At 32.8% G+C, this 27,170-nt stretch overlaps 4 protein-coding genes across 7 annotated transcripts; 2 read left to right on the forward strand and 2 right to left on the reverse strand.

The window, feature by feature from the left end:
• Positions 1-347: 347 nt before the first annotated feature.
• On the forward strand, positions 348-11,889 carry LOC123307650 (ATPase family AAA domain-containing protein 2). Of its 3 annotated transcripts, XM_044890042.1 has the most exons (25): positions 348-510; positions 839-918; positions 2,121-2,298; positions 2,351-2,483; positions 2,539-2,669; positions 3,036-3,412; positions 3,724-3,829; positions 4,226-4,363; positions 4,475-4,603; positions 4,753-4,879; positions 5,278-5,525; positions 6,926-7,074; positions 7,370-7,618; positions 7,694-7,906; positions 7,963-8,144; positions 8,214-8,400; positions 8,508-8,693; positions 8,780-9,072; positions 9,329-9,514; positions 9,572-9,747; positions 9,933-10,153; positions 10,248-10,405; positions 10,919-11,010; positions 11,066-11,247; positions 11,500-11,889. In XM_044890042.1, exons 2-25 carry the CDS (start codon positions 853-855, stop codon positions 11,560-11,562), a joined length of 4,170 nt encoding a protein of 1,389 aa, XP_044745977.1. In that variant the 5' UTR covers positions 348-510; positions 839-852; the 3' UTR covers positions 11,563-11,889. The 3 variants fall into 3 exon arrangements, with proteins under 3 accessions (XP_044745977.1, XP_044745978.1, XP_044745979.1); XM_044890043.1 differs by lacking the exon at positions 839-918; XM_044890044.1 differs by lacking the exons at positions 839-918; positions 2,121-2,298.
• A 582-nt stretch (positions 11,890-12,471) lies between these two features.
• On the reverse strand, positions 12,472-15,407 carry LOC123307149 (odorant receptor 85b-like). The gene is made up of 5 exons (XM_044889367.1): positions 14,923-15,407; positions 13,918-14,162; positions 12,872-12,976; positions 12,657-12,812; positions 12,472-12,605 (listed from the first exon to the last, which is right to left on the reverse strand). Exons 1-5 carry the CDS (start codon positions 15,236-15,238, stop codon positions 12,534-12,536), a joined length of 894 nt encoding a protein of 297 aa, XP_044745302.1. The 5' UTR covers positions 15,239-15,407; the 3' UTR covers positions 12,472-12,533.
• Positions 15,408-16,847: 1,440 nt separating this feature from the next.
• On the forward strand, positions 16,848-23,295 carry LOC123308377 (protein bicaudal D). 2 transcript variants are annotated; one of them, XR_006537117.1, is made up of 10 exons: positions 16,848-17,189; positions 17,282-17,568; positions 17,626-17,942; positions 18,065-18,327; positions 18,571-18,762; positions 18,817-19,096; positions 19,390-19,617; positions 19,672-19,926; positions 20,077-20,392; positions 21,190-23,295. XR_006537117.1 is itself a non-coding variant. In XM_044890999.1 (9 exons), exons 1-9 carry the CDS (start codon positions 16,977-16,979, stop codon positions 20,325-20,327), a joined length of 2,286 nt encoding a protein of 761 aa, XP_044746934.1. In that variant the 5' UTR covers positions 16,848-16,976; the 3' UTR covers positions 20,328-23,295. The 2 variants fall into 2 exon arrangements, 1 of the variants encoding a protein (XP_044746934.1); XM_044890999.1 differs by having other exon boundaries at positions 20,077-23,295.
• A 1,193-nt stretch (positions 23,296-24,488) lies between these two features.
• LOC123308379 lies at positions 24,489-26,575 on the reverse strand. Its single transcript, XM_044891001.1, has 2 exons — positions 26,325-26,575; positions 24,489-25,412 (listed from the first exon to the last, which is right to left on the reverse strand). The coding sequence occupies exons 1-2, from the start codon at positions 26,388-26,390 to the stop codon at positions 24,603-24,605; spliced, it is 876 nt and encodes a 291-aa protein (XP_044746936.1). The 5' UTR covers positions 26,391-26,575; the 3' UTR covers positions 24,489-24,602.
• Positions 26,576-27,170: the final 595 nt, after the last annotated feature.

Below are 27,170 nucleotides of genomic sequence, written 5' to 3' on the forward strand. Positions count from 1 at the left end.
CAACTATTTTTTCCCACTTCGATCCGCAAACCGACCTTCAAAATACGTATAAAATATTGGATACGCCACTGGCGAAGTAGAATACGTTAGAGATAAACGCTAAAAAGACATGAGCTAAAGGAAGAAATTCTTCAAATGCGTCATTGTATATTTACTTAAACTAAACAATTTTCTGGGTGCATAATCAATATTTCACTACATTCCGAGATAATTTATGTTAAAAGAAAAAACCATTTCTAAAGAATAAAAAAAAGCAATTGACTTTTCTTGTCATCCAATTCTATGCTTTCAAATCAATCTGTCATCATAGAGAAAGTCAACAGCAGAGACAGTTGTCTCTGGTCAACAGTCAGATTTTGCTTTCGGTTAAAATTGCAAAGTAGATTACGAATTTTGTTAACCGTTGTAATTGTTATGACATGAGTAATTGAATAACAGAAAAAGGATATTTTTATTTTCCAATCAAGAGGTTGTGTGTGCAGCATATTATTTTGTATCCAGTTTCTTAAGGTACACTAATTAATGGCTTTGTTGTATTCATTCAACACCTTCCAGTTCTCCTATTTTGCTCTGCAGTAACTCAGTTTTCCATTTAATGCGTTTATTTTTTCAACCCACTCAGTTCATGAAATATTATAGTTAACAAATTCCTGGCCAATTAAGCCAGAAGATTTTTCAACAGTGCTATAACTTGTTTTCAAAATATCCCTGAAGTATCTGATTATGCTTGTTATATTTATTGCTTTTTCACACTGCCTGGCTTCTTTCTGTTCTTGAAAAACAAATGGATATTTTGTGAAACTAAATAATTTATGATCTTGTTAAATGTCATGTTTAGCGACCATCAGTACCATGGTTAATACTCGTAGAAATGGAGGATCTCTGGAAAACAGAACAACAAATCTTCCTATAACCAGGGTATGTTATTAATAATGTATTCATTTCTACCATCTGCTTTTTGTAGACACCCATGCAAGAAATCAATACCAGACATCATTTCATAATACCTGGTCATTCTCTTTTTTCTGTTTTCTTTAAATCTTCCAAAATCTTCATTACCATGCATTGAAATTATATGTAATTTTTTGTCACAACTATCATTGCCTTGAATAAAAGCACCAAAGTATAATGAAGGACATTATTGAAGCTTTAATTCATTTCAGAAAGTTTGATGTGATCTAAAATTGTTCAAGTAGCATTGTAACAGTTTACGGTTAACTGTTGTAAGAATTTCAATTTTTGTTATATAATCTACTTCTTCATCAGACTACTGAGTCAGCTTACATTTTCCACCCAAAAATTTTGCAGTAGTTCATAAGTGATTAATTCAGAGGGGTTTATATTAGTATATAATCATACAAGAGCCAATATGTTTCAAGTAAAGTAGATGAATAAAAGATTTTTCTTGAATAAATATTATTGGAAACAATAATTCTGGAGCAATTGTCGTAGGAGGTCCCAGGGAAGTTGAAACATCCATTCCTAAATATTTCATGATATTACTTACTACGGCTTACAAACATCATTAATGGAAAGTGAAGAAACACTAGAGATCTAATTAACCAACTATTTTTATTATTATATTTAGAACCCCTTACAAGAATTTCTGGGTTCAAATTGAATTAAAGATATTTTTTTAGACATAATTTCATGCAGTCTTATGCTCCTTGAGCATGTAACTTTTAGAAATAAAGAAGCTTATTTATTTATTTATACTACCAACACTGCTTCTCCAAACTCGTATAAGCTTCAGATCTTCTGAGGGGCACTTCCGTACCTAAGGAGAATCAGGATAATATGATATGACAATATGGTATAATGTGACTATTATCTCTTTTTGCAAACCAATGTACCACAAATAAGGGAAAAGCTTCAAGAAAAAAAACAAATACAGGCCATTTGGAGTAAAGACATATTTAAATATTAAAGAATAGAAAAAAATTTGAACTATCTATATATTATATGTATATGCTGTGTTGAGAGCTGGAGGTATGCTTGAATTTCAGTCTTCAGATTTTTAAAGTATTAGCATTGAACGACAATGTATTGTCTAATTGATAATGATAATTTCCCAATATGTTGTGAAGAAATCTTTGTTATCTATGTTAATTTGTTTCTAGCGGAAAATTATAACTGCCGCTGGTGGTAGTTCTAGCATAAGCGAGAGTGAATCAGAAGAATCACATGCGGAGGATAATTCCTTTAAATATGATAAAAAAAGATTGAGATCACAGAAAAAACTAGTATTGCCAAGAGTAAGGGAACTGAGAAGTCGCTTTACATATAACAAATATAGTGGTGAGCTAGACTCATATATTGTTTTAACAAATTTTAAACTTTTTCCTTTCAGTTCGTCACAGACAAAGTAAGAATATCGAACCTAGACGTATACCGAATGAGCGCAGACTATATCCATCTCGAAAAATGCAGGAGGATTCTGATTCATCCAACGACAATTTTGAAGATGAGATGTACTCATTTCGGTAGGTAGTTTCTCCAAAATTTGCTTCTAAATTACCTCAGATTACCTATTTGTAGAAAAAAGAGCCGTAAGTTGCAGAGGCTTTCATCGAATTTAAACAGAATAGAGAGGCGCAGTGCGCTTTCGTTGAGGCCCATAAGTAGGAAAAGTTATGTTGATACTCCGATAGTTTATAATTCTGATGAAGGTGAGTTTTCCCAATTAAATTTCAGGATAAAAATAAATGGTGTCAGGGGAAATCCCACCCTAATATGTTCATCTAATGGAGAATTCTCCTCCAGACGAAAATGAAGTATTTTATATAAGATATCTTCAAAATTTCGCAGTTCAAATACATAATTTCAACCTTTTCCTGAAAAATTTATTTCAGATACTTAAAAAAAAATAAAATAAAAGGACTTTGAATTTGATTATGAGACTGGCTGTAATGGCTTCAAAATATAAACAATACTAACCAAACTTGAGGAGAATTACCCATTCTTGTGGGAGTTTTATTTTATTCATTAGGCATATTTTATTCCTTTCTTCATACATCAAATATTTCATTTTTCAGGCAGGCGAATATATCCCAAAAGAAAACGCACCGTAAGGTTTCAAAATATGTCTTGGTTAGCCGATGACCAAATGCATAAAGTAGGCTATCCGAATTTTAATTCCATAACGTATTCTGAAGAAGATAGTCGGGACGTTCCTGAGAATATTGATACCAGGGAGGAAAATATGAGAACCACCAGACAGACGAGCATCAATAAATGCAGAGTCATGAAAGAATCTAAATATGAATATGATTCAGATGATTCTGATAATAACGAGAAACAGAATAACGATTCATCTGTGATGGAGAGTAATTCGAGAAACAGAAAAGTTTTAAATGATAAGGACAAATTGGAAGTATCGAATGCAAGATGTTTACGAAGTCAAGCTACACATGTAAGTTGAACTGTATGAGATACCACTGAAATTAATCATGATTAAAAAGTTTGGTTCTAGTGTGAATAAATCACATATTCTGTCTTTGAGCAAGAAAGTAATATTTGAATATGATTCTGCAGATTATTATGTTTTTATATTTCTGGTTATTTCTTCGTTCACGGTTTTTGAAATATGTATTTGTTTTATTTTTATCTAAAAATCTGAATTTCTGCTCACTACGATATTTATAGGGCAGGTCAATTTTTTTAAAATCACTGCAAATTTATTGAATCTAAAATATGCCTATAAATCAATTTTTCATTTGACAGGTGAAGGAAGAACAACAGAATGAAGATACTCCTCCCACTAAAAAAAATGGAGAACAGATATCCCCAATATTGAAAGTATCTGAAGAAAGCAGGGACAATGAAGAACGTAAGTATTATAATCATTGAAACTAAGGATCTTCTTCAAAATTACAGTATTAAGCAATAGTATTTTTCATTATTTCATACTGTATTGATAAATCTGAAAAATGTATCAATAAAAGTAGAGATACAAGAATATAATAGGGAATAAGTTCATTACTATATCTTTTAGGTTTCCAAAATAATATTGTGCCATCTCCATAAGCTAAAAATATAAATTTCCAGTATAATATAGAAATAAAGTTTAGCAGTACATGAGATCTGAAAATTTTCAATAAATTAGCTTCTTTTTATTGTTTCATCCTATCCTTTAGGAGTTTTGCGCCGGCTCTGAACAGTGAAACAATTTTTTCATTTACATAATAACTTTATTTTTCTTCACATCAAATGTCAAAATTTTCAGAAAAACAAAAAGAAGGAACAAATAAAGATTCTACCGATTCGGATTTACCATTGAAGTTACCACAAACAAATAAGCCTAGACCCAGAAGATCAAGCAGAAATGAACAGTTTCAATTAACTTCCAGAAGAACACGTAAAGGTATTTATTGAATTGTTTGGGATTTGAAACTAACAGCTTATTTGATGAAGGACAGGCAAAATATATTACTACAATTGATAATGAATATAAGGCAGTTTTATTCATTTTTAGCTGACAGTTCAAGTTCAGATTCAACAGATGAAGACAAACCACAAAGGAGGAGAAAGCAGCCCTCACAGGCTGATAATAGGCCATATTCTTTCAGAAAAAGACCGCCAAAACCACCTCCCCAGCAAATTCGTGAGTAATTGTTCGAAATTATTTTAATTTAAGTGTTCATTGGGTACTTTTTCATAAAATATTTATATATTTATATATGTCACAAAATTATTCATTACCCAATCAACAAATTGAATATTCGGTTTGCATATCACTCTTCCATTTCACAGGAGATGATTTCTCAGTATCAGGAAACTCACGTAAAATAAATCGAAAACGACATTTGAAAAGGACAAGACGGTCATCATCTTCATCCTCATCATCAGATTCATCAGATGGAAGTGTGAAGACATACAGGTAATTATAATATCTACTATTACAGATCCCAAGTTTGAAGTCTTCCAAAATAAGCAAAATCCAAAAAACGTACCCGCTTTATTCGATTCAATTATCCTTTTTCTGATTTGGGACAATAAATTAGGTTTACCTTCGATACAGCGTTAATCGATGTGTCGCATCAATGCATTTAGTAATTTGATGTGGCTACTGATTCAACTACGCATCGCTGGTTGAGTTGTGCGGTACTGATGTGTTCAAATAAGAGCGAAACCGGTTTATCGCTACTATCCTTCGATGTCGGAACGTTCTCTATTTTTTACTCTGAATGTAGATTTCCTCCAGTACAAAGTGAAATTCCTTTCGTTTGGATCAACATCTGGGTGTTTTGCAAATTAGACCCTCTCTTTCTTTTTCAGTAAAACGCCAAAAGGTCATTCTAAAAATGAGCAGCGAATGAAGAGAAAGGGAACCGCTGGAGGTAGCAATATATTGCCCATTGGACCCGAAACTCTTGATGGTACCGTTCGTTTCAACAGTATCGGAGGCTTAGATAACCATGTCCAATGTTTAAAGGAAATGATATTGTTACCAATGATGTATCCGGAAGTTTTTCAACAGTTCCGCGTGAAACCACCCAGGGGTGTTTTATTTTATGGACCTCCAGGTAAGTATCATAATGTTTTCCTGTGTTTGTGAATCATTTTAGAGCTACACCATTTATACAGACTGGTAATAAATTCTATTCTCACCACTATTATCCTTCAAACTATACAATACAGGGTGTTTTCAAAGGTGAGGCTTTTTTTGACAGAAGGTAGAACTCATCAAAATAAGTCGTTTAACTAAAAATTGTCTATATAAAATATCCAAGATTGGTGAGATACAACCCCTAGAATTTCGACAAAATTTCATTGAATTTCAAATACGGGACTGTGGAAGGTGACTCCGGCATCGCAAAAACGAAACAAAACATAAACATATGGCTGGACAATGAATAGTTCAGTACCAAGTTCATCGGATTAGATGCATCAGGTCACTTTTGAGAGAATCATAATTGTTGCATTGTGCAATTTAGGGCGAAAAAAAAAATGTAGAAAATCGAGGCAGTTTCTTGAAAGTGCTTATGTTAGTTATGTTGAAAAAGTGCTATGATGTTTCCCCATTTCATCCCATTTTTACGACGATTGTTGGAATGTTCGAACAAGATGATTCTGATGCCCATTGTGTAAAAATTCGTGAATAATTTAGACGAATTTTATTGGTGAGATTTTGAAGTATTATTCTATTTTTTACACTTGTGTCCTAAGTCTCATCTGTCAGTTGGTGTTGAAATGAGCCATTTCATGAAATCGTGTAAGTTACTAAAAAATAATGACAACAATTTGGCAATCCTAAGTTTCTATTTTCCTCACCACGTAAATATCGAACAAGCCAATATCCTAAATGAAACCAAAAGGTCAAATCAGGAGTTCTTTCCCACTGCTTTGCGATAATTCAGCTAACAAACAGTCTAGGGTGGTATTAGGATCTATTTCAGTAAGCTTTTACAATTTTTTTTCAACTTTGTCATTTTGAAAGTTTTTATAGGTGATTTTTGGTGAAACGCTTCATTTTGACCATTTCTTCCTTCTGTTGAAAAAAAGCCTCACCTTCAAATACACCCTGTATAGAAATTTCGTTTTTTGACAATGAATCTCCGCCTTTGCTCTTCCTTGAATATGATGTTCTTGATTCTTGAATTTCTTGATGCCTCTTTTTGCTCTAGAGTACTTATCAAAGAAAATCGGAAATACAGAGTGTTTTCAAAGGTGGGGCTTTTTTGACAAAAAAAATTGCGAGGGCGGAGTTTTTAATCAAGAAGCGGAATTTCTATCCGAAAGAGTTTGGAAGATGGTAGTGCTTACTGCTGAGCATCGAATTTGTCACCACCTTGTATATGTACTATAAAATTAGTATTTTATTCAACATCTATACAAATATGAAGATTTTTCTTCATTGTATTTCTGTTACATTAAAAAAAAAATTATTTTTTCATGTCATTATCGTCCTTCAAATTTTTTATAGGAACCGGTAAAACATTAATTGCTAGAGCATTAGCAAATGAATGCAGTTTTGGTACAAGAAAGGTTTCTTTTTTCTTGAGGAAAGGTGCCGATTTACTCAGCAAATGGATTGGAGAATCTGAGAAGCAATTGAGAATTTTATTCGAGCAGGTAAGATTAAAATATTCCTGGAAAATTGTAGAAATCTGGAACAATAGGTACAAGTGATTGTTTCTTTTGATCTGGATGAGATTGGAATATTTTCAGTCGTAGATTAAAGATATATGTATCACCCTTCAAGTTTGGTTTTTTTGCAGATTTTCGCTTCACTTTTGATACATTCATATTTTGATTTTTAAAAAGACCAGTATAGAGGAGTTGCGTTGAGCCTCTTGCTATTCTTAATTCTTCTGAAACTATATTGGAAATGATTTCCAGTCATAAGATCGAATGAATCTCTTTACAGGCGGCAGAAATGAAACCATCCATTATATTTTTCGATGAGCTGGACGGTTTGGTACCGGTCAGATCATCTCGAAACGATCAAATTCACGCCAGTATCGTGTCCACCCTTCTGGCCCTCATGGACGGTTTGGACGATCGAGGGGAAATAATCATCATCGGCGCCACTAATAGAGTGGACGCCATAGATCCGGCTTTTAGGAGGCCCGGACGATTCGACAGAGAATTATATTTTCCTTTGCCGGCACGAAGGGTGAGCTTTGTTTCATATGGATGTAGGAGTGGCAATTTCAAACGAGAACATATACCCATATTTTAATTTTTATAGGAACGAGAAGAAATTCTTAAGGTACATGTGTCCGAATGGCTCAAACCACCGAAAACTGAGTTGGTCTCGTATTTGGCGGATGAAGCTGTAGGATATTGCGGTTCAGATTTGAGAGCGTTATGTACAGAGGCTGTGATACAAAGTTTTAGGAGGACTTACCCTCAAGTTTATAATTCTGAATTTAAATTATTACTTCAACCAGAGGAAGTAGATGTGAGTTTTGTCCGTGTAACTGTCTGAAATTTTTTTAATTTTTACATTTTTAACAGGTTAAAAAGTTAGATTTTATGAAAGCTAAGTCTGCCATCATACCTGCGGCTCACCGGAATAATCAATCGATTAGTAGAAAGTTACTGCCCATTTTGGACTCGTTATTAGGCAAATACATTAAAAGTATCTTCGATGTTCTGGAAAATGTATTCCCACATGGTTGTCATGAAGAATTATCCAGGTGAGTTCTGAAACACTTAATTAATATTTTCTATCCCAAAATTTGTTCTCAATGCGTTTTTTTCTTTAGGGTAAGACTATCCTCAAATATCAGACCTGCTCAGGTTCTTCTTGTGGGTAATGGGAGTGAACATGGTCAAACCCAACACTTAGGACCAGCATTAATTTATAGGATGGAACATATTCAATGTTACACACTTGATTTAGCAACTTTGTACAGAGAATCAACCAGATCTCCTGAAGAAGTTACAATACAGGTAATTTTCTCTTAATTATTTTTTGCTACATTTCAACTTATTCATATATGGAAGACGAATATTACATCGCCAATCGAAATCTTGACTAATAATTATTTTTTTTCCAGATTTTCACTGAAGCTAAACGAAATTTACCCAGTTTGATATATTTACCATCTATCAATAAATTTTGGGATTTAGTGTCTGATGCTACAAAAGCTATTTTATTGGACGAAATATCACAGCTAGGACCCAACTTGCCAATATTGTTTCTATGCACTGCTGAGACGTCATTTGACGAGCTTCCTGACAATGTAAGTTCTGATTATACTTCACAATCGTTAACTTTTACTTAATTTTCATCAAGTGAAGTAGTATTTATGTCTTTTTTTTTTTCAAGGTTAAAAGGCTGTTTTCCACGTATCGAAATGAAGTGTTTGAAATATCGACACCATCCACTGATCAAAGAAGAGCATTTTTCAAACCTCTAATCATGGAGGATTCCATGAAACCCGTTAGAATTTCTAGGCAGAAATCCAAAACTCCCCCACCATTGCCAAAAGCACCGACCCCACCTCCAGTTCCGCCTTCTGAGGAGGAATTGAAGAAACTTTATGACAAAGAAGAACACACCCTTAGAGAGTTGAGGATATTTCTGAGAGATATGTGTCGAAAGTTGGCCAATAATAAAATGTGAGTAACTTCTTACGACTTTTCTCTTATACATGGGGTGATTCACAGAGATGGACTATTTTTTCCATAAATGTCCAATAGACCATCGCGGCCAATTACTCTGTATAATTTTTCATTTATATTACCAATATTCTTTAGCTTTTCATAAAACTTTTGGGTCTCTTTCTGAGACAAGTATGCATTATTCTCTATTTTGAGAGTTGTATTAGTGGTCGTTCTGACTTGTAATGGGTGTTGATAAACATTTTAATTTCAGGTTCTATATATTCACCAAACCTGTAGATATTGAAGAGGTGCCAGATTATCCAACCATAATCAAGCAACCGATGGACCTAGAAACAATGATGATGAAAGTTGATCTCCATCAATACGAATGTGCCAAAGATTTTTTGACGGATATTGAACTTATTGTGAAAAATGCCTTGGAATATAATCCTGCAAAGTAAGAAGATCAAACGTCAGTTATCCTATTTAATTAATAAATTTCTTTTGTTTCTAGGACATCTGTAGATAAGCAAATTCGGCATAGAGCTTGTAGTTTAAGGGATTACGCCTATACTTTAATAAAAACAGAAATGGATAGTGATTTTGAAGATAAGTGTCAAGATATAGCTAAATCCAGAAAAGTGAGGAAAGTTAAAGTGAAATATCTGCCTGATTATTTGGATACACCTGGTAAGTGCTTTGATGACTTATTTTCAAACTCAAACAATACTGAAGATAAAGCGGTAATTTTTACTGAACTTATTTTATCTTTACATCAACCCTCTATTCAATGAATTTGGATTCCACTAACACATCAGTAAAATTTTTTTTCAACTGAAATGGTTTGAGAATTTTATTATTAATTATGGATTTAGATTTCCCAGTCGCGGATTTGATGAATCATTTGGATGATTCCAAAGAAAATGGACAAGAAGAAGAAACTCCTAGCAATAACCAAAAACCAGTTAATAGTTCTATAAAAATTTCATCTTCGAAAAAACGGAAATCTAGTTCTTGGCAGAGGGGATATGTGAGACCAAGGAAAAGGATGAAGAAGGAAAAGCTCTCTCCTGATAATGAAGAAGAAGAGGAAAAGGTGAGCTTGTTCGAATTACTCAAATAAACATCCAATCCAATCATTATTTAGCATTAATGTACTTAATTATTTTTTTATTATTTGTTTTACCCAGACCAAGTCTTCAGATGATGAATCAAAGGAAAATAACCCCAATGTAGATGCAGTTGCAGATGACACTTCCCTAGAAGAACCTTCAAAACTTCCAGTGAATGGCATTTGTGAAACTCCAATTAAGAAGCATAGTCCTATAAGTGAAACACTCACAGAACGGTATGGATTGAAAACTTTATTCCTGACCTTCAAGCACCACGAATTTGCTTATTTAAAATATCTACACAAATAAAACTACGTTATAAATATGATCAATCTGCGTTGTGTTTTTGAGAAAATTCAATTTCCCTTTGAAATATGCATGAATTTGTAGAATTGAGAATAATGAGATTTTGAAGAAACAGTGAATTCAGAGTAAAAAGGAATAAATTTGAAGAAAAACCGAAATTATTAAAATCTTTAAACAAGGAGTCACCCCTTAAACTTTTTCACTTCCATTCATTCACTCTATATAAATATATACATAAATTAGCTTCTTTTATATATTTTTATCCCTGTTAGGAGAAATTAAGATTTCTGGCAAGGATATTAAAGAGTATGACATATCATCATATTTAAAACTCTATTATTAATTTCCTTGTCCATCGAAATGTTCCATAATAATTATTGTATTGTAATGTATGAACTCATCGATTTGACTCTTTCAAAAATTAATGAATCATTATTTCCCAGGTATCCAATAAAAAGGCTCAGTGATTTAATAGCTCCGTCCGAAATATTAAATGACCCCATATTTTCTGATGCCGATTCAACTACAGTTGAAGGTGAGTTTCATCAAGATAACATTTTCAACTTTATTTAATTTGAAACATGTTTCAGGAGAAAACTCAGAAGAAAGAGTAATTATTGACTGTTCTACAGAAGAATTAGAGAAAGTTTTAGATCTTATTGTTACGTCAACTGATGGATATACCTTGCAGTCATTATTAGATTTGTTTAACCAACTGAGCAAGATTGTTCAACGATATATGAAGACACATTTGAGAGCTGATTTACCTAAGGTGAGTTTCATATAATTTCACTTGGAATATTATTTCATAATAATTAGAATAAAAAATAATCTTTTGTAAATTCTTTATATAACATTACTCAAATAGCTTTATTGATATTGAAGCTATCTAGTAGTGGTATTGAATATTTTTCATCCTTAGAATAAAGTTATCGATTATTTCACAAAACAAGAAATTTCAATTTTGTGATGTAATTTTTTCACACAAATGCAACAATTATAACAATATTTTCTCTCTTGTTAGGAATTGGAAAAGGAACTGAGCCGGTTCAAAAAAGAAGAGAATGTGGATATGAGAGATTGTTGAATTTGAAATCTTCTAATATGGTAAACTTTTTATGTACTTATTGATATTTAAGACAGATCTTTGACGATATATGTTCCATCGATTTTTTCTGTATGTATTTTCATTTTCAAAGGATGGAATTTTAATGAGGAATCAGATTAAGTCTATATTTAAATTTCATTGTACTTCTATTGTTTAATTTTTTTTTAATAGAAAACCAAAGAAGCGGTAGAAATTTACTCACTGCCATCACAAAGTCTGATTATATTATTTAATTCATGGGTTGGAATTCATGAACTTGTTTAGTGAACTGTAAAAAATATTTTGAATATATTTTGATTCAGAAGATTTTTCTTAACTATAACGTAGTTATACCTTACAAAATATAAGATGAAAAGTAGATCTACCTTTGAAGTGGATCAGCAGATCATTTGATACCCTGGCTTTGACCCAGAGGATCAACAAGGGCCAGAAGCACTTCATGAAAACTCTTATAGAAACTTTAAAAAAACGCGCAAAAAGTTTTTAAAAAGAGACCCAAAATTCCGGTAAATTAAGAAAAACGCAAGGACTGCTGGACCGATTTTGGCCGAAATCCCGTTTCGTCACTTTTCAGAGTAGCAACAACGTACAGCATTTCTCATCGCTAGATTCGAAAATGTTTTGTGTGCACAGCAATTTTTTTAAAAACTCCCATAACTTATTATTTTTCCGGTTTCAACCAAAATCGTTAGGCTTCTCAACACCGTGTATCCGCATAATCCTGTTGAAATTAGCTCGTTAGCTTCAAAATTGCTACTTTTATCGTGTTGCCAGTTTCATTTCTTGTAATATATCAAAAGGAATATACTTTTTCCAAATAAAAGAATGAAATTCCCATGAAGCTTCTGACAATACTTTATTTAAGTTTTTATAGGTACTTCACACCACTATATAACTGCCGGCATATTGTAAATGATTCATAATTTTATGCTGTGGTACTACATTGAAAATTAGGGTGTACCTGAATTTTTTATATAAATGCTTCTTAGTACAGCATAATATGAGTAAGATGATTTGATAATCTGAAAAGAATTGCTATATTTATAGACTTTATCACATATGTATCTACTCACAGTAATAAGTGTAGCTAGAGAAAGTGTGAAAAAATTCCCAGCCGTACAAACAATTGGTTTTTTACATCTCTCCAGAAATATAGAAATCATTTTTCTTACTTTTGGTGTCGATTCATACCAGTTACCCATATAAACAGAACGTACCAATTCATGACTCTGAAAATAAAATTGAACAGTTCTGAGAAATATCAAAATTCTATTATGTATATTTTTACCTGAATTGTTAGTATCTGGCCAGATTTCGTAAGTATATAAACCTGAGTCATCATGCACATGAAATAGCTTGTAAGCATAGCGAATTCTATGCTAAGTGTGTCGATCTAGAATAATCTCAAATTAATTCAAAATCGGAATTTTGGATTTAATATGTATGGGAATCGTTGGAACCAAATTTAGACTCTGTTTGAATATTGGATGTTATATTCTGACGGTTCAGAATAGTCAGCCTTATATTCACTTCTTGTCGTACTTTTTTTATAACTTTTGTTCACATCCATTTTGAAACAAAAGTTGTATTAAAATTTTGGAACGACTTTACATATTCACAAGAACAAAGGATAAGGACAATCTTTTATGTGAAAGTGAAAGATACGCAGTGATGAATAAAACCACTGTAGTTCTGAAAACTGGATACTCACCACTAGAAGTTGGAAACCAGTCATACAAATAACGCCTACGCTTGCTGCGAATTGAAAGAACAATCCATACCCGAATAATTTCTCAACCTTTCTTACAAATCTGAAATTAATTATAAGAGCAGTGATTTAGTGATCCCTTAAGTTATACAAGGTGTTACCAAAAAAGTGCGAAAATGTTTTGGGGGCGATTCCTTAGCAAAATTAAAGGAGGTATTTCATGTAAACTAAAAATGAAAAAAAAAATTATTACATATGTATATTTTTCTCGAAAGTGCTGAAGAGTTGAAGAAATTGCATTTCATAGGCATCTTCCACCAATAAGAAGGCTACAATAGCGACTTGACAATCTAGACATATTAATTTTTTCGATTACATTCACAGAAAATCCAATCATACACCAAGTTGGACTTAATTTTTTATCAGGAAACTATTGCTTTTAAGGACATTTGAATAAACTCAACTACCCTCCACCCCACCCTTCGTGAAGGGTGTATGACAAATTTCTCCAATAATACATGAAAAGTTGCGTAATTCAAAATAAGAACTACTACGATACGAAATATAGTTAAATTCCGAAGATATATGAATTTTGTGCGTTACTTTTCACCCACTCTATATACTCACAAAATTATATTTTGATGATGCACTATCATCTTCTTAAATTCCTTTTCAACTTCATCCTCTGGTCGTGTATATTCCATTGTTCTAAGGTGTTCGTTGAGATTTTCCAAATGAACTATACCAACTGTAAAAAGAGCAACAGCCAGTGTATCAAGACTTGAGTTAATGTAGGCACTGCTACTTATAGTGAATGCTTGAAGCATATTAGTCACAAAGTTATACTTGATGATATCCCACGGTATGTATCCTGCAAAAATGATTTTAAACCTTGGTTCAAATCCATATACAAGGTGATTCATTGGCAAATGGGCGGAAGCTAAGGAGAGCTATTTCTCTTCACAATAAAAAAACCCTGTATATCAAAATCACTTATATTTGAAATGATTATCGAGAAAAGAAGAAAAAAATAAAGGGAATAAGGAATTTCTCCTATCTCTGCATGCGATTTTAATAGTCAATAAACCTAGTCTCTCTAGACCTCTACTTTCGTAGTGTTTCACGTTTGTGGCCCAAAAAATTCAATGAAATTGATAAAATCAATAAATACCGAATGAAATTTAATTTTTTCGAAATTTTAGTAACTGTGTTGTGTTTTTTGATTTGACTAGAGATGAATTGTGTATTAAAACACTATGTGGAAGTATGAGAAATACCTTGTTTCCTTTATTTTTTGGGTTTTTCGAATATCCTATCGAATTTGAGGAATTTTGATATACAGGGTGTTTTTTTTTGGGTTGAACCTTATTTCCGGTTTTTTTCTAGGCCGGCCCGGACAAAAAATTCAGTTACTATGTCAGTTTGAACTAGTTGTTCCGGAGAATAAATGCACCAAACAATATCAACTGCAACTTAATTATAAAGAGAGATAGTTCCTTCAAATATAAGTTATTCTGGCTCACCCTTGGTCATCTATCTACCCTTATAGCTTTCGCCCATTTAGTAATGAATCACCGCTTATAGAGAGTAAGGCAGAATAAGGCAAAATTTCGAGGAAGAAAATTGCTTACCAGGTAAAACAAGCAGATGTCCCTTATCAATGTAAGGACATATAGCGTACCCCAAACACGTGATGAAGCAGAACATCCTATATGTAAAAAACATCCTTCTACAACTTTTCAAATTCTTCCTTATGACTGCCCTCTTGAAATGAGATATGGTGTGAAACGGCTCTTCACTAATAAGGAAATTTTCAATGTCCCTAAGATCATATCTCTTCAAATAAAAGATCAGTAATTTCAGAAGAAACGCTGCTTGTGTGATCGACATCAACCAGCAAGCTGTTAGGATGGTTATTTCCACTTCTTCTAGAATCATGAGGAACATTGACGAGAGGAGCAGCGAAAAATTTAATCCCCAATTAATAAATCGACTGATATAGAAGAGTTGGATGTGAGTTGTTGGTTCGGTGAGGTAAAAGCCGGAAAGTATAAGAAGTTTTTTTTCGAATTCGAAGAGGTGAAATGTTTCTCGAACCTGAAATCATGAAAAATATTTGTCCTCTCGACTATTGGAATAAAGTGGTCATATTTAAACGGTTTCCTTATGTACATTACGATATTCGTAAATCACTTTGTCTTTATGAACCATATCACCGATGGTCCATCAAACAATCATAATGTCAAAATTGTTAGTTAGAAATAAAAAATGATAAAGCTAAATTTGAATCTTTTGATAGTCGTGGATGAAGTGTAGAACTAGAACATATTCTACACTAGAGTGTTATGGCTTGGACGAAACGTCAAAAGCTTGAATTGAAAATCTAATTTTTCAGAATAGACTATTTTGTACCGAATTTCCTTGTATATTCACCGGAAGAATAAACACAAAAAAGGTAGGTATATATACTACTAAAAAAAATATTTACGAGGTATGCATTGGCATGCTGACCATCAGTTGGAGAATCATCATAGGTATGTTTTAAAATCTTACCATTTTTGCAAGATGAGAGAAACGTTCATGTAAGAGACGAAGAAACTATATGCAAAAAGCGTTTGACATCTAACAAGTTAATATCTTTACTTTTTCTGTACCTATAATTATTCCTCTCTTTGTGAATACTAATTAATCAAGCGGCCTTTCATACCTAATTAGTTAAATCAATCGGAATGAATTAGCGAGCTCCTTCCACATTGAATGTTCAAAGTACCGACTATATGGCTCATCAAATATGTGATGAGGTGGATTTCTAATTCGAGGGGAGAAAAACTTCTCCTTTCTAATTCTCTATATCGAGATCTCTGATATTGAATAAGAGTGAATGGTGCTGCGATTCGTCATTTTGAAGACCTCATAGAGCACTCTATACAGAGGGTGTTTTCAAAGGTGAGGCTTTCATTTGATAGGTACTACTCATCAAAATAAATTTGATTTGTTTCACCAAAAATTGTATATATTATATAAAACATTCGAGATGCCGGACCTATCACCCTTTGAATTTGAAATAAATTCAATAAAATTCCGAATAGGGGACTGATAATTCCTGTCGCGCTGCGGTTAAATCAGACGATTCATTACGAAATATTCATACTGCATTTGGGTTTCTTTGAGTTTTTTTGAAAAGGAATTTTACCTGATTTATTTTCATGGTGGTAGTTTAAAAATTTAAACCCTGATTAAAACAGTTAAGTTTGTGATTTGGATGAACCTTATTCGTAAAAACACTTCAATGAACTTCAGAGCCATTCCGAGGATTTGAAAAAGTTTCTTAAAAGAAACGAAAAACAATAATATACTCTCGTAGACAATTCAGGGATTTCATTATATTTGCATAACATCTACATCCTACATCATTTGAAAATGATCATCATACTTGGTCTAGCAAGATATTTAACTACAAAAAGTTATTTGGCAGCCCTTCAGCAACATACATGTTACGCTACTGAGCATGGGGATTCCTGACATTGACAATTCCATTGAAATTTCAGGAAAACGGGATATTTATACTTTGACAGCTGTCAGCTGTAATTAAAACAGAAATAGAAATTTCTTTATAATGATGAAGTGAAAATCATTAAAATTAATTCATTCAATTTCCTACATCATCATCAATACTCGAAGAAAAATGGCAACTCCAGACAGGCAAAAAGATGTGGAATTTTTAAAGAATGAAATTGAAAGACTAACAAGAGAATTAGATCAAGCAAGTAGCGAAAAAATACAATCTGCCCAATACGGGTTGGTCCTTTTACAAGAGAAAAATGAGTTGCAAGTAAGGTGTGAAGATTTAGAGACTGCCTTTGAAAACACCAAACATGAACTATTGATCACTCAGGAAGTAAGTTGAAGCCTCAATGCTTGAACACTTGACTGTTTTGTTCGGGTCTTCTGAATTTGAATAGTTACATCAATCCTGTTGTATTTTTCTAGGCATTAGCAAAATTCCATTCTAGTCATAAAGAAACAACTAAATCGGGTATAGAAACAGAAGAATCCCTTTTAAGTGAATCTGCTGCTCGGGAAACATCACTCAATTCCCAAATTATTGAGTTAGAAAGTGAAATTAAACAGCTGCGTCATGAATTGGATCGGGTTACTGTTGAAAGAGATAGAATGCTTCAAGAGAATACTGATATGGGTAAGGATAAGGAGGATAGGGGGATGGAATGTAAAAAATTAAGAAGCGAGTTGAGAGAATCAAAACTGAGAGAAACAAGGTGAACTTATCTTGCATATCTCGGTGAGACAGCTTGTAAATGTGTTGAATTTTACAGGTTGAACTTAGACTATTCTGAACTGGAAGAGGAAAATATTATGTTATTGAAACAGATATCTTGCTTGAAAAGTTCACAGGTTGAATTTGAAAGCTTGAAGTATGAAATTCGTACTTTACATGAAGAAATGGACCTGATGCATTTACAGCTAGAAGAAATGACCAATTTGAAGAAGATTGCTGAAAAGCATATGGAAGAAGCTTTGGAATCCTTACAAAGTGAAAGGGAAGCAAAATATGCGTTGAAGAAGGAACTTGATGCTCACATCCATCGTGAATCTTTTTACAATATCAACAATTTGGCCTATAGTATAAAAGGTATATTTTTTATTTATTTGAATATTCTAATATTATTCTTGTTTAAATAAAGTGAAACTATAAGTATATGTAAACACTTGAACAAAAGTTTTTCTTGAGTAGTTTGTAATGATTTTTTCCAGGCATGGCAGATGATGCAGGTTTATGTAGTGATGGAGAGGATGAAATACCTGGGTTGAAAAAAATTGAGGATAGTCTTTCTAGAAATTCTGGAGATCTGAATTCACCAGATGATAAGCATGTAGATTTGTTCTCTGAGGTTCATTTGAATGAGCTAAGAAAGTTGGAGAAACAGCTAGATTCCTTGGAAAAGGAAAAATTACAACTCACCCAAAATCTTCGAGATAACCAGAATATGGTAGAAAAAAGCCAAGGAGAATTACAGGTGAGGAATTACTGTGTGAATTTGGGACTTCTACCCATATATAGAAAGTTATTACATAGGCAGAGTAACATAGACAGGGTGTCCCAAAACTAGTGGTCAAGAATATTTTTCTAAAAATGTATATTAACATTTTAGTAGGGCTTTCCAGGTATTTTTTCAGCACTTCTTGAAATATTATCATTGTATCACATCAACATTTTGAGAATTGTTTGACATTATTTACTTATCCCAAAATACCCACAGGTGTTCATGGCACGATTAGTCCAACTTTCTGCTCATGTGGATTCCCTCCAGCATCTGTCCAACAAGGTTGACAAAAATGTTCAGACTCCAGCCGATGACTATAAGAAAGTTCTCGCTCAATACGAGCAATGGTTCAAAATGTCCTGCAAAGAAATTTTGCAGTTGAAGCAGGACATCAAAGAATTGGAAAAAGTAATTATATCTAAGCTTCATTTTTGACTTGACTTTTTACATTTTCTTTTTTAGCTCTCTAATGTCTCTGATGCTACTTATACTCTTCGTCAAGAAATAACTAATCTCAAAACGAAGGTTCTGGATCTGGAACAGAAGAATCTTGATCTAGATAGTGACTTAAAATTACTGAGGGAATTTGCAAGTTCCGCCGGATCCTCCCTGGAAGAAACGCAGAATAATCTTCAGACAGTTACTGAAGAATTGGCACAACTTTATCATCATGTTTGTACTGTCAATGGGCAAACTCCCACTCGTGTCGTTTTAGACCATGAAAAAGAAGGGATGACCCCAAGTGAGTACCAACGAAAATAATGATGAGGACACAGTGAGGTATGAGTGCAACAATAAGAATTAATTCAGATGCATATTAGATTATAACATTTGTTGTTATTTTATCTTATTATTGCATTCATGCCTTACTGTTTTAAGGTGTTACATTATTTTTCACTAATTATATTATATTGGCGATTTTTGGTGAAATGATATTTTTTACATGTACCTGCTGCCAAAAAAAGACCTACCTTTTCAAACAATCTGTATAGTTCAGGTTATAGCATAGTGCACAAGAAATAATTCCATTTCTAGTGGTGGAACAGGCGCCATCTATAGGAGAAATATCGAAACTTGAACACCTGAGGAACCACCTCAAAAGTGATCTCCCTCTGCACGATTTAGAAAACCTTAACGATACTGCTACTTTGGCAAGAAATGTTTGTACTGTAGTCGATCAAATCAAACATCTGAAGAATGCAATTGAGAATACTATTGAGTTGTCCAAAACCAAGAGGGAGAATTCCAATGGCTCTTACGAAGGTAACAATTTGCGCTTTATTTAAATCGTGTCATATTCACCTTCTTTTATCTCAGGTAACAAGGGAGAGAATAGCGAGGAGTTGGCCGAATTACAAGAACAGGTCATCAGGCTGAAAAGTTTGCTATCCACGAAGCGTGAACAAATTGCCACTCTCCGCACAGTGCTTAAATCGAACAAGAACACCGCAGAAGTTGCTCTTACAAATCTTAAAGGGAAATATGAGAATGAAAAGAATATTGTATCGGAGACGATGATGAAATTGAGGAACGAGCTGAGACTGTTGAAAGAAGATGCAGCCACATTCTCAAGTAAGTTGAAATACAGATACTTTAGAAAATTGTGGCTGAGTCTGAGAAGTTTGGACTTTAATTATTTCCTGTTAGAATACTTTCATGTGCTATATCCTCAACCTATTTTTCTGTATTTATTGGAAGTTCAAATTTTCCACATTATTTCAGGCTTGAGAGCTATGTTTGCGGCACGGTGTGAAGAATACGTGACACAAGTGGATGAACTTCAACAACAGCTGAAAGCAGCCGAGGAAGAAAAGAAGACTTTGAATCAGTTGCTCCGCTTGGCGGTCCAACAAAAGTTGAGCCTCACTCAAAGGTTGGAAGACCTGGAGGTTGACAGGGAGATAAGAAATGCCCGTAGACCAAACAACAGAAACTTCCAGAGGCCGGGAAGGTCCAATAGAGACGTCTTTTAGCGGTCTTCTAGGTCGCCAAGACCGTTGGTGTATGTTATAGCATTTATTACGACATTCTTCAACTTGTAAGTCATTATTTATTACTTTTTTTCTACTGTGAACTTTTCTTTGTACAATTTTATGAGTGCGTCCAATGCGAGAAGAAATTAACAAGTGTGATATGATGTATGTGAGTATTGAGGATACTCAGACGGATGAGAGAGGATGTCTGTACTTTTCGCAAGAATTTTCTAGGAAATTTCCCCTATAACGTAATTGTCCAATCAGTGATAAATATTTTTTTTAATTCCACATTTAACGAAAAAGAGTCAATTTTAATAAGTAACTAAGGAAAGCAGAGACTGCAAAATTATGTTTATAGTGTTGATGGATTGGTGTCAAATCATAAATTGTTAGTGTTATAAAAAAATTACGAAATTTTTCCACCTGGAGAATTATGATTCATGAAAATGGTTACTCTGATAAATGTTAGCAAATGAAAAAACCGCTCCATGAAATTTGGAATTATGGGCAATATTATAAACAGAAATTATATCTATTGAAAAGTATGTGTGGCTAGAAAAGAAGGCGACAAGAGATTTTCATATGATCGACATTTAACTTTGAAAAATATAATTGACGCTGGCGCCATCTGAAACTTACTCTAAGGTTCTCTTGTTATCAAGGGACTGTTGACACCAAGTTAATCCTAAACATTTATTTTAATCTTAAATTTTTACTTATAAATGTGTAAAAACCAGAAAATCCAACATCTCCAATCGAAATAGCTGACTACTTTGAAACGTTTAAAAAAATTTCCTCAAATAGTCTATGGCTATTGTAATGATTAACTTCTAGTATAACATTTTGGGTTATCTTTCAGATTCGATACCGATTTACCATGCATCTGTTGATTTTGTTTGTCAATTCATATAATTACGGAATTGTTATCATATTCTCAATCTTCGAGCCATTATACTTAGACACAGAACATAAATCTCCAAAATTTTGTGACTAGATTTCTTCGTTAGATTCGATGGCAAGGGTTTTGTTAAAAATTGAAAAGTTTGCTGTAGGATATTTTTCTATGAATCGCCAATTCTTCAAATTCAACTCAGAATACATTTCTCTCAAGAATCTTCCAAAGGAAAAAAATCAGTGACAAATACAAGTTCTAAAAAATGGTATTGGTTGTTACCAATGCCCTTTGCTTTCCTCTGACTAAAACTAATGCAAAACTTTTTGACTTCATTTTCATACTGTTACAGTGAGCAAGTGTAAAATTAATTTATTGCAGAGAATTTATTAAATAAGTTTCCATGAAAATGAAATATTAAGTTTATGAAGTTACTGTCCCACTTTTAAAAGTTCGAAACATATTTGCTCTGCATGTGAAACTGAAAAAGATTATAAGGACTAAATGTATCTGTATAGGCATGTTATAGCATTTTTTGAGTTCAGTAACTAGTTAGTGATCCATTAAACCAATGTTCATTAAATTAATATGATATTGACTAGTATTAGAATCAATATTTTCGATAGTAATTATATTAATTTCCTCAATTTACATACATTAAAGTGTTATATGTTGAACTAATTTATGAATAATTTATTATGAAAGGACTTAGATTGGCTCCAATCTAGAGAAATTAGGAAAAATTATTAGTATGAAAATATTTCTCTGGTTGTACTGATCAGCTCCAATGATAAAATTGATCAACCAGAGTGTATCTTTGGGGGTGGTGGAAATTTAATATATTATAGATGTTCAAAGGGTGCAATATGTACTTTAATACAAAGAAAATAAGATCAAAAATTCACTTGTTCGATATAGTCCTGATAGTTGTCTCAAAAAACGCTTTTTTGTAAGCTTGTTCTGTGCAGTTCCTTCGACCGTAATGCCAACAATTCGATGTGGAAAACGAAACTGCACAAATCAGGTTTGTTAGTTTTAAGAAAATTTCGGGTTGTGTCAAAAGTAACCGAGAATATGGTGAAACTGAAAAACTTAATCCGTGGGTCATTGTCCATTAAATATGTTAATTTTTGTCCTACTTCCGAGCCTATCGACCACGGAAAACACCGTCCCTTTGTAATTTAAATCCAACCGTTTACTCAATAAATATAATGAATTTATTAAGTTCCAATGTTTTAAGATTTCATGAACTAATTTCAACATTTACTGACCCATTTCCGTTTCGACAGGATTCCATATAAAACGCAAGAAACATATCGATGCATGTAATTGAAAGGATTAATTTTTTTTTGTCCTCCGAAAATGTACAATTTCTCGAGTTCCAATCAAGTAAACACAAAAATATTCAATATTTGGATCTTGACATATTCAAAATCCTTCCTACAGATTGCTCAGGAATATTTCTCTAATATTTGGCCTCCGGAATTCGGAGGTATTCTATTAAACTTAATTTCTGAAGTAATGATGGATAAAACATTCCTTTATAGCAAAAAAAAACAAACAACCAACAACTCTTGGACAAAAAGCTTCGAAATACTTGTAAAAATTCTATGATGCACATGCAAATGAGCATCTACAAGGTTTTTCACTAAGTACTTTGTGCCGTCTTATAATACGAGAAGTCTTTACGTGTATAGGCAGCTTTAGGATTTTCTGTTAATTGAGGAAATTCAGTCTAACGTTGAATTAATTGTGGAAAAGATGCCGGCAGTAAATGTTGAAATTCACAATTTCAGGGTACTCAATAGTTCATGAATGAATTTTTTATCAGTAATTCATCATTTCAAATCGTGAAATCTCGTTGGAACCTTTAAAAATAAATAACGAAATGCATGCTCCATTTATATTTGTATCATCTTGTATTAGAAATAATAATGTTAATGTTTTTTATTTAATGAAAGATTGTAGTTTTTATTATTAATTTTTGATGTTGTTATTGATTTCAAATAAATTGATATCTAGCTAATGTTAATCCTGTGTAATATTTTTAATATAACATCATTATTTACGGCATTTCGTGTTTCATTTAGTTAATTTCATTCTACACAGCTACTATAAAGTAACGCATCTTCGGTATTTACTATTTTCAGAAAAATGCTCGGACAGGTCAATTTTCATTTTAAATTATCCAACTTTCAATGCATAATTAATCAGTTATGCACGTTAAACATTACTTTTTGTGCCAGTAATAGATTTTTTGCTAGGGTAATCTGGTCATTGATGGGGCTTTTCATCAATCAACCCTTTGTTCCTTATAGGGATGAACGTTTGAACTTATTGAATTCGAATATTCCCTTTTTCATGAGGTCATTAGGAGTGATGGATGTTTTTGATGTATTATATAGAAAGAAAGTAATCATTTTATTTCAATAAGTTTAACCATTTCATCCCTACAATTAAAAACAGGTTTATGAAAAAAAACTTCATCAACATAATCATCCTCAGTAACAAAAAGTCTATTCATTTCTGGTACAAAAAGTAAGGGTTACCATTCAATGAAACTCAACCCCCCATCCCTCGCAAAAGGTGCTTCACAAACTTCTCAATTTTACATGAAAAGTTGCTTGATTTGAAATAGAAACTTGACTTGTTTGAGCACAAAGTAAAAAATACTGATATGAATTTTTTGTGTTACTTTTTACTCACTTCATATTTGCTCTTGAAAGAAGTAGATTATTGGGATTTGAAATAGTTTGGAGATTATAATAATTTAGCCACGGAAATACTGTTAGAACGTATTTCATTTTTTATGCATGCACTTCAATTTTTTTTCCTTTCGAAAAGGTGAAACTTTTTTGCAGAGGAGATACAACTCATTGTGATAAATTATTTCACCAAAAATCCTATGTATTAACCCTTAAAGAAAGCACAGCTATCACCCCTTAAATTTGAAAAGTATTCAAAGATATTTCGAATACGGGACTGATGATTCCCAAAAACATCTTAGCATAGTGTTAAACGATAGTTTTCTTTTGTTACCAGAGGCGTGCTGTATGGACGTACTTTCTTCTGTATTTCGGAAGGGGAAATATTTCATTCAAATGTTCAAGGTTAAATCTATTTCGTTCCAAAATTTCTTCAGTTACTGCATCGAAAATTTTTTAACGCCCTGTATAAATCGGAACTCAAACATTAAAAATATCGGTTAGTTATTTCGATTTCGGAGATGAGATGAAGTTTGGGGGGATTCTTCAAGTTTTCAATAGTAAACATATACAAAATTTAATTACCTTGTAAAATATAAATATAATAAAACTTACAGGATATTTCACAATAAAATTTTTTATGTCAAGCGTATCGCAACAAATCGATTCAAAATTCTATCTATAATCACAGTCACCAAAATTTTTTTCTAATGTACAGTATTCGTGTTGTTTGAATGCTTTACTATATAGTTTATGTAATACTTTTTTTGAATATTCGATTGTATTTACTTTTTTGGGATATACCTCTTCATTGGATGATTTAACATCATAAGACTTTATCCATAAAAAGTGAATTTCATCTTTAAGTAAGGGAAGATGAATTAACAGATCATCGTGTGACATTTGTTCAATCTGTTGTTCAATGTTATTAAGTTTCTGATCTATTTTTTTCAATGCCGAAGTTTCACTACATTCGGGTTTATCAGGGATCAGTTCTTTTTCCGACTTGAACATTGTCTCATTCTCTGTTTTATCATGAGAAGAATTATTTAGACTCAGGTCCAAAGAGAGTTTCCTTGGTCCATGATCCCCAATTCTCAAATTATCTATTTCCTCTGCAGGTACATTAACTTTTGATTTTTCCGCATTTTTCTCTAGTCCTTCAGGACTCTGTATTTCCGAGACTTCAGCTGACGCAGTTTTTTCTAATGTTTTTAAACTCGATGTGGAGCTGGATTTTGTTATCACAAGTATTTCTTTGTCGTCTTCTGAATTTTTGAATTGATCGTAAGATTCCGAAACTAATACAGTGCTCTTTGATTTTTTCTTGTGGATAATGTTCTTCTTCAATACTGATAAATTCATTAAACTGATAGAACGTCTAGTTTGATCGCCCCTACTCAAGTTCTCTTTGCTTCTTGATAGACTGATCCTCCTCAAGGATTTCCTAATTTTTTTTAGTCTGCCACCTGTATTTCCCATAATCTGTAATACAGAACAAAAACATTCAAGTATAATTTCAACTTTTCATTACTCCTACTTGAAAATTTTGCATATAGTTTCATTCCTTTCGGGAATAATCGAAACATTTTTGCTTTCACTATTCTTAATCAGAACTCAAATTTTTGTAGGTCTTAGCGTGTTTGAAGCTGGTAAACTTATCGTATTGCAAGATGTGAATTTCAAGTCCTATTAGTTAGACATTGGGCTATACCAAAGATTATAGAGTTAAGCTTACTAATAGGCTAACACTGTAATCTTTGGAGGTATACAAAATTATTTTGATTTTGAGGTGTAATAATTATATTGTATATTGGTTCATTAGATTACACACAGAAAATAAAACTTCAATTCCTATTACCAAAAAAACAATAAAATCATAATTTCTTAAAGAAAAAACCCTGTAACATAAGACATATTTTGTCCAGGTAATTTGGCTTAAATCTTCCTATTTTGAGCTCAGGGTTCTATAGTGCACATTTTTTTATACCTCTAGAGCCCCTGTACGATCCCTGTGACCAAATACAAGGTTGATCTGCCTGTGGCATTTGAGCTCACATCAAGAGTCTGTACAGAGAGCAGTTAAAAATCATTATCAAAAGGCTCTACTCACAGACGCTTTTGAATGAAATTTTTTCGCTATTCAAATTCACTCATATTATAATATTATCTTCATTTGAATCGCAGGGTCTGAAGTTGAATAATCATCACACCTTTTACCATAAAAAGATATTTACAACATATCAGGAATAATATCGTACGAGTGAAATTGCAAACATTTTCGGTAAGAATTGAAATTCGTTACCAAGATTAATTGTAACTGTATTCTACCCACAAACACCAATAAAAAAGCCTTGAACATAAGAAAGATGTTCTTATGGACAAAACTTCACTTACATAATTGTAATTTTTTTCTAATCCGTCTAAAACAACAACTGGTTTTATGTCGAATACACAACACATGAAAAGTTTATAAACAGACGATGCGACTATACCAGATCAAATGTGTGGTTTGAACATTATTTAAATCTATAACGGATCGAGAACATTAGGATCTGGGCAGGTACCGTAGATAGAACAATGATCAATTTGATAAGATACAGATTATGAGAGTAATATACAGGTCACGTAGATAAACAAACTACATATAAATATGTTGCAATTTGTAGATTGAATGGAAACCTGTTATGTTATCATTCATTATCGTTGCCACGTGCATGACGCAATTTTTTTTACAATCGATCTGCAAAGGGTTTTGCTATTTTCATTTTCCTTCCTTCCTACTTGGAGTTAAGACAAATTCGCCACTGAGTGTACCTACTAAATCTACTATCCGCACCCACGATGGGGTTTAGCATACACGCTTAGATTCGTATAATTTTTTCTCTTTCTGAATTTTAAGGGTCTGTTCATCCAATGAAAAACCTGATAATAATCACTCGCTTTCCTTTCTGCCCGTTGATCGCAACGTTTTTTCTCCGAATCTATAAAACCGACGCAGCTTAAATTACGTAATATAGAGTTCAGTCACTATATGGGAGCTCACCCAATCACGGATTTTTAGTTCAAATAAAACGAGACCACAAGAGCATGAGTTTCTACATGCTAATAATTGTACCTATATTCCACTTTAATATTAGTAGTCTTTGGTTCTTTTTAGTAAAGTATGATGAATATTTTACTGATTTCAAATCCATTTTTTGTAATAAAAAAAATTTTTAATAAATTATTAGTTAGGCCCCC

The sequence above is a fragment of the Coccinella septempunctata genome, chromosome 2, assembly GCF_907165205.1.
Source record: "Coccinella septempunctata chromosome 2, icCocSept1.1, whole genome shotgun sequence".
Classification (NCBI taxonomy): domain Eukaryota; kingdom Metazoa; phylum Arthropoda; class Insecta; order Coleoptera; family Coccinellidae; genus Coccinella; species Coccinella septempunctata.

Excerpts from the sequence above, each read along its gene's own strand:
- LOC123307650 (XM_044890042.1), top strand. The coding sequence starts at position 853 with ATGGTTAATACTCGTAGAAATGGAGGATCTCTGGAAAACAGAACAACA. Across the intron at positions 2,670-3,035 it reads AGTTTATAATTCTGATGAAG|GCAGGCGAATATATCCCAAA; the intron begins GTGAGTTTTCCC and ends TTCATTTTTCAG. Across the intron at positions 4,880-5,277 it reads GGAAGTGTGAAGACATACAG|TAAAACGCCAAAAGGTCATT; the intron begins GTAATTATAATA and ends TTTCTTTTTCAG.
- LOC123307149 (XM_044889367.1), bottom strand. The coding sequence starts at position 15,238 with ATGTTCCTCATGATTCTAGAAGAAGTGGAAATAACCATCCTAACAGCT. Across the intron at positions 12,813-12,871 it reads GCCAGATACTAACAATTCAG|AGTCATGAATTGGTACGTTC; the intron begins GTAAAAATATAC and ends TTTTATTTTCAG. Across the intron at positions 12,606-12,656 it reads CTCTAGCTACACTTATTACT|ATTATCAAATCATCTTACTC; the intron begins GTGAGTAGATAC and ends AATTCTTTTCAG.
- LOC123308377 (XM_044890999.1), top strand. The coding sequence starts at position 16,977 with ATGGCAACTCCAGACAGGCAAAAAGATGTGGAATTTTTAAAGAATGAA. Across the intron at positions 18,328-18,570 it reads AAAGCCAAGGAGAATTACAG|GTGTTCATGGCACGATTAGT; the intron begins GTGAGGAATTAC and ends AAATACCCACAG. Across the intron at positions 19,618-19,671 it reads TTCCAATGGCTCTTACGAAG|GTAACAAGGGAGAGAATAGC; the intron begins GTAACAATTTGC and ends CTTTTATCTCAG.
- LOC123308379 (XM_044891001.1), bottom strand. The coding sequence starts at position 26,390 with ATGTGTTGTGTATTCGACATAAAACCAGTTGTTGTTTTAGACGGATTA. Across the intron at positions 25,413-26,324 it reads TAGAAAAAAATTACAATTAT|ATTATGGGAAATACAGGTGG; the intron begins GTAAGTGAAGTT and ends TCTGTATTACAG.